General features: G+C 41.7%; 1 protein-coding gene across 3 annotated transcripts in view; it reads left to right on the top strand.

Moving 5' to 3' along the window:
• Positions 1-1,292: 1,292 nt before the first annotated feature.
• The window catches only part of fxr2 (FMR1 autosomal homolog 2), a 31,020-nt gene continuing 21,611 nt past the window's right edge, over positions 1,293-10,701 (top strand). For 2 of the 3 annotated variants that reach the window (XM_084405777.1, XM_084405776.1), the window contains exons 1-4: positions 1,293-1,885; positions 5,867-5,919; positions 7,481-7,574; positions 9,752-9,823. In XM_084405777.1, the coding sequence (XP_084261903.1) occupies positions 1,835-1,885; positions 5,867-5,919; positions 7,481-7,574; positions 9,752-9,823 (270 nt within the window). In that variant the 5' untranslated portion in view covers positions 1,293-1,834. The remainder of the gene's footprint in view (positions 1,886-5,866; positions 5,920-7,480; positions 7,575-9,751; positions 9,824-10,701) is intronic. The other variant, XM_084405778.1, reaches the window with a different exon arrangement.

Below are 10,701 nucleotides of genomic sequence, written 5' to 3'. Positions count from 1 at the left end.
TGCAAATCAGCATATTAGAATGATTTCTGAAGGATCATGTGACACCGAAGAAAGGTCAGTAACTTTCAAATCCACTTTATATCCCTTTGCAGTATCTTGGATCTGTTCAGATTTCCTCTAATGTGCGACACATGTCCTCCAACATCTGCTGTCTTCAGCTGTTACACCGTCAACCCCCTCCTGAGTTCCTCACCCTCTCATTTGGTCAAACTGTTTGACGTGTCATTCCTCACACATCAATTAGTCAACCAACATCCTGGAACAGTTCACACCTTCCATGTGTGTTAAGTAGCCTATCCCAGATAATTTGATGTACTTTTTAGTTAACCTTAATGGCACTTTTGTTTCCCTTTGTATCAGATATCAGTCCACAACAGTCATGAAGCTTTAAGATTTCACTATCCAACATCAGTTAAAAAAAGTATTGTAAGAATATAGTTCAGTGGTTATGCATGGCATTTGATTACATATTCCATGGTATTTTAATGTTGCCATAAAGTATTTCAAACAGGGAATTGCACTGGTTTTAAAAAGCAGCAGTTTCAATAACATTTTAAATGAGTCCTGATTCAAAAAGAAATACACTGGACATTTAAATGTTTGACATACAAAATAAATCGGTTGTGCCTAATGCACCAAAAGCTTCAAAGTGTGTTTTAGATTTAGTACATTTCATGATTATTTATCATGCGGTTGCATAGGGTGTTATAACAGGCCCCAAAGCATCTGGCATCGCCTCATCATGTTCAACAAAAATTATCATATTTTCAAGTATAACATTTTAAATGAGTCCTGATTCAAAAAGGAATACACTGGATATTTTAAATGTTTGACATAGAAAATAAATCGGTTGTGCCTAATGCACCAAAGCCTTCAAATTGTGTTTTAAAATGAGTAGCATTACATTTCATGGTTATTTATCATGTGCATGTGGTTGCATAGGGTGTTATAAAAGGCCCCAAAGCATCTGGCATTGCCTCATCATGTTTAACAAACATTATCATATTTTCCCTGAGGTAGGCTTACAACTGGGTCTTTACATGACCCGTATCTACATATCAGTTTTTGTGAATCAGTCAAAAACCTGAGCCACCCAAATATAGCAACTAACTACACATTACTGGCGCTAATAAGACAAACCCGGCGAACGAGGATCCGCGAGCACTGGGTCCGCGTCGACCGGCCCCCGACAACTCCACCAATCACGGCGCACGGCTGTGCGTGAGTGGCAGCTCAGCAGACCAATCACGACCACAAACTCTACAGTGGGCGTGGTTAGAGTGGAGAGGGGTGGGGATTTCGGGGTCATTCACAGACAGTCTTGCTGCTCCACTCTGACGGCGTGTGTTGGAGGGGAAGGGTGAAGCAGCACAGCAGCACTACAGTCTTTAAACAACAAACGTCCCAATCAACAGCGTTTTCAGACGTAGTAGAAAGGATTCTCACGAAAATCATATGCAAGGAACCGTGAGTTCAAGTGCCAGAAGGCGTCGGTGACCGTTGATCAACGGCTGCGCTAGCTGTTGTGCTAACGCTCGGCATCAGACAACATCAGTCCAATCCGTTTCTAACTGTAATACCGCGAGCTTTTCTCGCGCTTTAGCCAGCAGTCATTGAGTTGATTTGCCCCGCTGGAAAGGGTGTTGGAGCTGAACCCCTTCCTGTGGCTCCTGTGCTCCCCCGTCACCTTTGCCCCCCTCTTTCACCCGAAACACTGGACACACACAAGCGGCCGGAGAACGGCGAGAGGCCCGTGAAGCTGGGGGTGGTACCGGACTCGCTCGCTTTAGGAGCGCCTAAAGAAAGGCTCAGTCGTGGGGACTCGCCGACCAACATGGACGGGTTGGCTGTGGAGGTGCGCGGCTCCAACGGGGCCTTCTACAAGGTAACCTCATTTTAAACAACAATAATATGAAACCATAACGGTCAAGTGTACGCATTCACGAGCGAGTCGGGACAGCTCAGGTGGGATGCAGTGATGTGTGTATCACTTTCAAAGAGGCCCGAGATGTGCTGTGATGTTTTGGACCTGCTCGCTCGCTAGTCATCGGCCTGATTTGGATTGATTGTTTGTTGTATTTCTTAGCTGGTAAACAGGGGAACCATGGAGTCCTGTTAGCAGGTTAGCTAATGAGTCTGTTGATGAGAAGCCAATGATAGTGTCTCAACATCTAGTGAGCTGCCCTACCTAGACAGCACTTTCATAAGAGGATGGGTGGCTCACTTTGTTTTGAGACACATGGGCCTGGTTTCACAGACAAGGCTTTGATTAAGTTCAATTAGGACATTTGATAAACATTACTGGTGTGAATCTTGAGAAACAACCATGGCATATTTTAAGATATGTCAGTGCATGTTGCTTTCAGTTGAAACAGCTCAAACATGCATTTTAGTCTAAGCCTTGTCTGTGAAACCAGGGGATGATGGGACGCTCCATCAGTGCTCGAAGGGATAGGTGGCCCAAAAATGAAATTTGTCATCATTTATCATCCTCATGTTGTACCAAAACCCTTTCTTTTCTTCTATGGGCCACGAACGGAGATGTTCGAGTATGACAGCGTTATTCGCTGTCACTGCATCTTTTTTTTCCAGGCAATAAAAGTGAATAATTCTGATGTCGTCATTCTTCCAAAATGAAGATGAAGATGATTACATTTCAGATGAACTATGCCATTAAGACTAAGGCCATGTGGTTGTTGTTGTTTTTTTAATACATATAGGCCTGGTTTCACAGACGGCTTAGATTAAGCCTTAGTTCAATTTGGACATCTAAGTAGCTTTTATAAACATGCCTTAGAAAAAAGCATTACTGCTGTGGATCTTGAGACAATTGACACATTTTTTTTAAGATATCAGTTTAATTTCCTTTCAGTTAAAACGGCTAGTCTGGGACCCGTCTTAAACCTTGTCTGTGAAACCGGGGGATCAAGTGCCGGCCTTATATTGTGTGTTTTATATGCATATTGGTGCCATTGGTTGTGTTTTTCACAAGCCTGTCCTCTTTGTTTGATCCGCTTGAGTTCAGGTTAGGCTGTGGGAAACCACTCAGCTCAGCTTTTGTGACGGAAAAAGTGTTGCGTCAACCGAATGGGCCGGTTTGGACCAAAGACTCGTTCCAGAACTGCTGTTGCCTATGAGTTCATTCAGGTTGAGTTGAGATAAGTCCCAGATGGTGAACGGCTCCTCTGACCAATCGCGAGGTATTCTTTTAGGTATTGTGACCCTCCAGTTTGATCAAACGGCAGCTGCGAAGTCACACAAATGTTTCAGTGATTTCATCCATCTCTGTGGAAGTGTGAACCGAGAATTCAACAGAGCCTGTATTGATGGGTGTATTATTCCATAGGTAATATATATAAGGATATACTGTTTAGTGGTAAGGTGACAGTGACGGCTGTTTCAAGCTGTAAAACTCTGAGGGGCCGAAGCAGGTGCGAGAGGAACAGGTGATCTCTCTCTGCTGACACCCAACACTCTACAACCCCCCACCACTATTACTAACACACTCCTATCTGGTCTTATCCTTTGCTCTTTATGCCCGGTACACATTGTATGATTTTGGGTCGTCCCAAATCAAATATGACCAATCGTGGCGATTGATCTCTGTGGTCGTGGATCCTAAACGCTGGATCTACGTCATCCAGTGAGAGAGACTCAAAGACGGCTGTTGTCACTGAGTTTTCATTTTCGGATGAACTATGCCATTAAGACTAAGGCCATGTGGATGTTTTTATTTTTTTTCTGTCTGTGAAACCAGGCCCATGTGTCTCAAAACAAAGCCACCCATCCTTGCGACCAAAGATAGCCTGCGATAATTTCCTGACGATTTATCACGATCATCTCTCAGTGTGTTTGCTGCTACGACCCTCGTCTACTGACTAGCCAATATACGTGCAACATGAAATGGCGTATTGATCAACGCGACATGCGCTAAAACTTCAAACTTCTTCCATTTGCAAGATTGGCGTGGCGTTTTCCCAATCCATGACCACGTCCATATTCTCCTCTTTCGCTTCCTCCTCTTCTTTTCAGTGCACATATAAACACAATTACCATAGTGTGATTGATCTTGCTCTGTTTGTTCACCACTAGCTCATGCTGATGACGTTTTATTCTTCCATATTAACTTGCGTCGTAGCCTACCATTCAACAGGTGTCATCATCATACAGTCTACATGCATGTCGTATCCGAGATTATTAGATCCGTGTCGTACAGTGTGATCTGTATTGATCTTATAGGATTGCCAAAATCACAGTCTTTAGCAGGCGTTACTTTTCCCTTCCGTGACCCGTCATGTTGTTATGTAAAAGATGAGTTCTTGCCAATTTAGTCCCGCCTCTGTTTTGTTTATAAACATATTCTGCATTTTTGCTGTTAGCACTGTTTAACATGTAATCACAAAAAACAAGAGTCGCCACTTTCTCTTCTGTTCTGGGATTTAAGATGCCCTTATAAGATGCCTTTTGGGGAAAGTCTGGCCTAATATTCAGAGTAGTGATCAATGCAACTGATATGTGCAGATTATAACTTTTGCATGTCTTGAAATATGTATTTTCAGTTTTGTTGTCAAGCAGGGTTTTGTTTTCCCCAAAGTAAACAGTCTTTTTATAAGACCTGTTCATAAAATATGAAAGTGATTTCTTCTAGACTTGCAGTTTAACTTCAAGGTTTCTACGAGGTTCCCCCCATGTGTGAATGAATGGAGGTCTCCGTCATAGATCAGTCATCCGCCAGGTTGGGTCCTTGCAGTCTGTAGTGTCACATTCCCAGAACGACCACCCTAACGTAAGCCTCGGTGCCTCTCAAGCGGTCAGCAGACATGGGGATATGCAACTTCACAATCTAGTATGTTGGAATGGCTTCAACACGGGACAGTCTATATTAAAAGCCTGCCCTGTTGCTTTTCAGATTCTGCTGACTTGTAAGCAGGGATTTAATAGCTCATAAATAGAGCTGGTTATTGTACATGACTTTAGATTCACAGTTTTTCACAGTGGTTCAGTGTCGCCTTGCCCTATAGACTGACATACAGAAAGAAACACTGTATGTCTCTCTCAGTTGGATGATGTGGATTTGGCAGCCGTGAGAGTGCAGATTCATCCGTTCATGTGTCTCGTGACTCTAAATAGGCCTGCATATGCACTTGAGCTAGTTTTTCTGAAACCAGCCAGTCTCTTCCAAGCAGGTTACACACTGTCTCCCCGTCCCATATTAGGCATTGTCTGTGTGTTAGCTAAGCTGTGATGGGGGTGGCGACTGGAGTAAATCGTTTCATGGCAGCTCGGGTAGATTTGTGGAGGTAGGAGGAGTGATGGATGAGGAACAGATTTTGAGGAGGGGACTCTGGGTGCCTCCCTCTAACTCCCCTATTACGTCTCGCATTCACAAGCTCTCACATGCTACACCTGTGACGTGCTTGTGGCCACGTTTGTGGCTTTATCAACTTAAAGAATTAGTTCACTTCAAAATGAAAATTCTGTCACCCTCAAGTTGTTTCAAACCTGTATTTATTTCTTCTGTTGAACACAAAGGAAGATATTTAGAAGAATGTCAGAAACCAGACAGTTGATTGGACCCCATTGACTTCCATAGTAGGAAAAAAAATATTATGAAAGTCAATGGTTACCGACATTCTTCAAAACATCCTGAAGAAATTCATACAGGTTTGAAACATCTTGAGGGTGAGCAATTTTCATTCTGAAGTGATCTAATCCATTCATGTGTAATAGCACACGGTTTTGCATCATGTTTGTGTCTCCCGCAGGTTTTGTCAGCAAATGTAACTCCCTAAACAACAGGTACTAACTTAGTACCATGGAGGACAGTTGTGCTGATCATATTTTCACTTGTTTTTTTTTTTTTTAGGGTTTCATCAAAGATGTACACGAAGACTCCCTCACAATAGTCTTTGAAAACAAGTAAGTTGGCCGAGCTTTTCCATGCTCTTTCCCGAAGCCTTTGACGAGGATTTGCTTGTTGAGTGTTCACTCTCTGCCACCTACACAACCAACACAAATATAAAGTTAGCCGAGAAGAGCTTGACCCTGTTTAAATGCGGTGTGTGTATCTCTGGGGTCTTTAAAAGTGGCTTAGCAATGGTACTGCAGGCTGGCCTGTTAACGGTTATCTTGAAATATTTATATAAAATATATAAACGCACACTACCGTTCAAAAGTTTGGGGTCGTTACGATTAAAAAAAAAAAATTTTATTCAGTAAGGATGTGTTAAATTGATCAAAAAGTGACAGTAAAAAAACATTTGTAATGTTATAAAAGATCTCGATTTTAAATAAGTGCTGTTCATTTTAACTTTATTAAGCAGAACAACTGTTTTCAACATTGATATAACAAGAAATGTTATGTCATCATATCATGATTTCTGAAGGGCGATTGAGACTGGAGTAATGATGCTGAAAATCAGCTTTGATTTACATTTTAAAATACACTTAGAAACATTTCAAATTGTAATCATATTTCACAATATTACTGTTTTACTGTATTTTTGATCCAATAAATGCAACCTTGCTGAGCATAAGAGGCTCCTTTCAAAAGCATTTAAAAATGCATCTTAAACAATTATATGGTTGTATCCATTATTTTATTGATTAAATTCATTCTAGTATGAACGAACAAGGATATCAATCTATTTAAATGCATGTGAGATAAGGTCTTATCTGATTTGGCACATCTCACTCTCAGCTTGTTTTCTTAAACGCTTAACTGATAGATCACTTCCACTTTTCCTTCAGCCATGTGCTCTCAGCACCTGTGCTACCTCTCTCGGGCATCTGTCAGACAGCTCTTTATAGTTCTCCTCTCCCCCTCTTTCACCCCCCATGTCACCCTACTCCTCCCGTCTTTATCTGTCTTTTTTCTTCTCCTCTCACTCCCCCGTTTCGGGCGGACTGAGATCCGTAAATAGCCCGGTGAGGTATGCAGGCAGGGGGGAGTGTGGGACGGTAGCCCTGCCATTCTTGGGATGGTTCTGCTGACCCATGGACGACCAGGAGCGCTATCATCTCTCTAATATCACGTGCTTTTATGAGATTTGTGTGTAATGGTGTCTGACTAACCTGAGTTTAGCTGTTATGGTCAAACAGATTAAGCTAACTGAGTAAACTGCTAGTTTTCATGACACTTTTGCTTTAATTTAAGAGTGACTTATTCAAAGTTGTGAACTTTACATAGCATATGTTTTGCTAATTTCATTAGAGCCATAATAAACCCTTAAATGTTGGTGTCGACACCCCTCCTCCTCACATTTACTCCTCCACTAGAGTGATCCTAAATTGACACTGACATCTGCCAATGTATTACATTAAACTGTGCTGTTTCTCTCTGCGTTGGGTTCGTGAGCGCAGGGTTTTTGGAGGTGGGGTGTCAAAGAAGTGAAACTCGAGTTGTACCTGTCGTTAGAAAGCTGACTGACAGCTCCCTCTGTGTGTGTGTGTGTGTGTGTGTGTGGCTTCTTTCCACAAGTTGGCAACCGGAGAGACAGCTGCCGTTCAGTGACGTGAGGTTGCCGCCCCCAACCGATTACCACAAGGACATTTGTGAGGGAGATGAGGTGGAGGTAGGGATACGTTCTCTTCTGAAACCCCAGGAGCACTTCTCAAATCATCACCCTGAAAAAAAAGCCCCCACATATGAATCATCACTGGAGAAATAGCCCTTTGAAATGCTCTGCTTACAAAACATGTATCAGACTCTCATCTTACATTTACTTTCCTTTGCCCTAAACACAGGTCATTCTTTAAAGACGTCATGAAATGCCTTTACAACACATTTAACTTTAGTAATATGACGTACTTCGGAGTGAAACGCAGGCAATTATGTGTAAAGGGGCTTTATTTATAATGAGATTTTATCCATGGGATTTGATTGGATGCCCATGCAGCCTTTATGTGAGCAGAAAAGTAATTTCAGTGATGACACTTTATATTTTGACTACAAGATATTTTGACTATAATAATCAATAATTTTTTTCTTTAGGATGGTGTGTGTGTGCTAAATAATACATTTACCAGTTTGGATTTCATGTTGTCTTTAAGAGTGTTAACGTTGTTCAGTTTGATTTATACCTCTCCGGTCTTTTCATCACTATATACAAAATATTTTCACTGCAACACCTGTATAACTTAAAGGGGTCATGACATAATCAAATTTGCTTTTGACATGAAAGAGGTCTTTGAACCATTAAAACTTCATGCAAGTTTCATGGCTTATAACGTCCTCCTCATTATAAACAAAGCATTTATTCAGTCAAGCTCTATCGTCACACGGGCAAATACTCTTTTAATGTTAACAAAATATTTTCAAACCACTTTGGCGTTTATACTGTTTCCTATGGAATGACGTCAGCCAATCATAACCGTGGTCGTTCACTAACAAGCCTTAAAGGAGCCGCCCCTTAAAAACGGATCGTGCCGACAGGATCAGAATGAATGTTGAAAGTAATCGTTTTTCTGCATATATGTTTGTTTTTGTGTGTGTGCAAAAACCTTTAATAACATTGTAAGTGAACCTCAAGGAAAATGTTAAAATAATAAATAATAAAAATAAAATGAATAATAAAGATCCATGTCATGACCTCTTTAAATTGCAAAACATGATCGACCCTTTGATAATACCCATTTTATATTTGTTGGCTGAAATTAGTGTTTGTGATGCCTTGTAGCATTTACATTTTTATTAAATTTCAATATCTACTATTTCTGTTATTAGTCATAAGAAAATGAAAATTATTACTTTGAAATTGACTGAATAACAGATCCAACATCTACCAACAACATTCTCAATGAATAATGCATTTTTTGTTTTCAAGCACTAAGTTATTTGGTAAATATTGTGTAAAATAAGTGTTTCTTCAAATGTATGTACATCTTAAAGGGAGGGTGAAACACTCAGTTTCAGTCAATCTCATGTTAATCTTGAGTACCTATAGAGTAGTATTGCATCCTTCATATCTCCAAAAAGTCTTTAGTTTTATTATATTTATAAAAGAAAGATAGGCTGTACCGAGTCTTTCCGGAAAAAAACGAGCGGCTGCAGGCGTGCCGTGTGGGCGGTGCTTACGCGCCGATAGCTAACAACACACAGACATTTGAAGCAGTTTTACTCACCGCCTGCGCTTCCAACGCACGACCGTGAACCTTTATCGTTGGGACTGCTAAATCCGGCGTCGAACTGGGCCTTGTTTATAAAACAATCATCGTCGAAATGCAGGCAACAAACAAAGTCCTGTGACTGCAGCGAGCACAGCGCTTTGCTGGGCGTACTGCTTTCGCTCTCTCGCTCTGGTCTATGGGTGCGCGCGCGCCCTTCCGGGAGAAGTGCCCTTAGGACCCGTATAAGGAAATTCCACCCCATCTGACGTCACACAGGCCCATACTCGAAAAAAACTTTCCGAAACTTGTGACAAACCGGAAGGAGTATTTTTGGCACAGAAATACTCCATCAAACGTACAACTTAATTTTTGAAACTTTGTCCATGTTTAGCATGGGAATCCAACTCTTTAACAGTGTAAAAAACTCTGCATGCATGAAATAGCATTTCACCCCCCCTTTAATTGCTATCATTAAATTATATTATAATGTAGATTGGGCATCCTAATCTAGGTATTGGTGTCTTCCGTTAAGAAATCGGCTTTTCTACCCCTCTCTATCACAGTCTATTCACACACGCTCACAATGTCCATTTTTTTCAGTGCTTTCCTTACACACTCACCTGAGCTGGTCTTTCTCCTGCAGGTTTACTCCAGAGCCAACGAGCAGGAGCCCTGCGGCTGGTGGATGGCGAGGGTGAGGATGATGAAGGGAGAGGTAAGTCGGGCCCAGGTGAGCATGTGTTTGATCAGATGTGGGTTACTGGGTCTGCATTTCAAGGGTTCTGTCCAAAGTGAATGTATGAATATTGATGAAGGGTGTTTCGGGCCTTTTTGGGACTTGCTGCTCCACTAGGCCTTTAACACGCACATCTGCAGCACTGACCCAGTTACCCACAACCACTAGAGTGATCTCATTTATTGAGTCAGACTGAAGCCCCTGGTGATCTAATAGCAGATCGCCTTAAGCTCTAGAATATGTGTTCAGTTTGCATGAGCAAGATAAACAGCCGCAAAATGTAGGTCCATTTAAAGACATCTAGAATCTTCTGTATGGATCCCACTTAAGGCATCGGATTAAAGGAATGTTCTGGGTTGATCAATTACAGATTATTTACCTATTATGCCCTTTTACAAAGTACAAAGGTTTTCGTTCTTAAATGCACATTATTTTTCACACATTCTCCATCTCGTCTCTTCCCAGTCTGTCAGTGACGCTCTGTTTAGGGCCTGTCTCTATGAAGCCCCTCCTTCTGAAAAGCACAGTGTGCTCTGATTGGCCGGCTGTACCAGTGTGTTGTTGTGATTGGTCAAGCTCTTCGGGCGTGTTTGGGAAATGTCCCGCCTCTTACCATAATCGCGAGTTTCAACACACTACTAACAAACTCAACCAGGCCTCATCCCTTTATTCTGCGTATGCCTTCGGCAGGAATTATTTAAATGAGGAATATTGTGACGTTCGTCACTGAAAGAAAACTCAAGACTACAGTGGAGGCGTTTCAGGGAGTTCAGAAACAGTGGCACTGATATAGAGAATAACTCCCGCTGGAGGGACTTTGCAGACCTTTTTCATGCTCAAAAAGCAACATTACACAC

Source organism: Rutilus rutilus, assembly GCF_951802725.1.
Source record: "Rutilus rutilus genome assembly, chromosome: 3".
NCBI classification, from domain to species: Eukaryota; Metazoa; Chordata; class Actinopteri; order Cypriniformes; family Leuciscidae; genus Rutilus; species Rutilus rutilus.
Note: the sequence above shows the minus strand (reverse complement) of the source record. Positions and strands in the feature narration are given on the sequence as shown.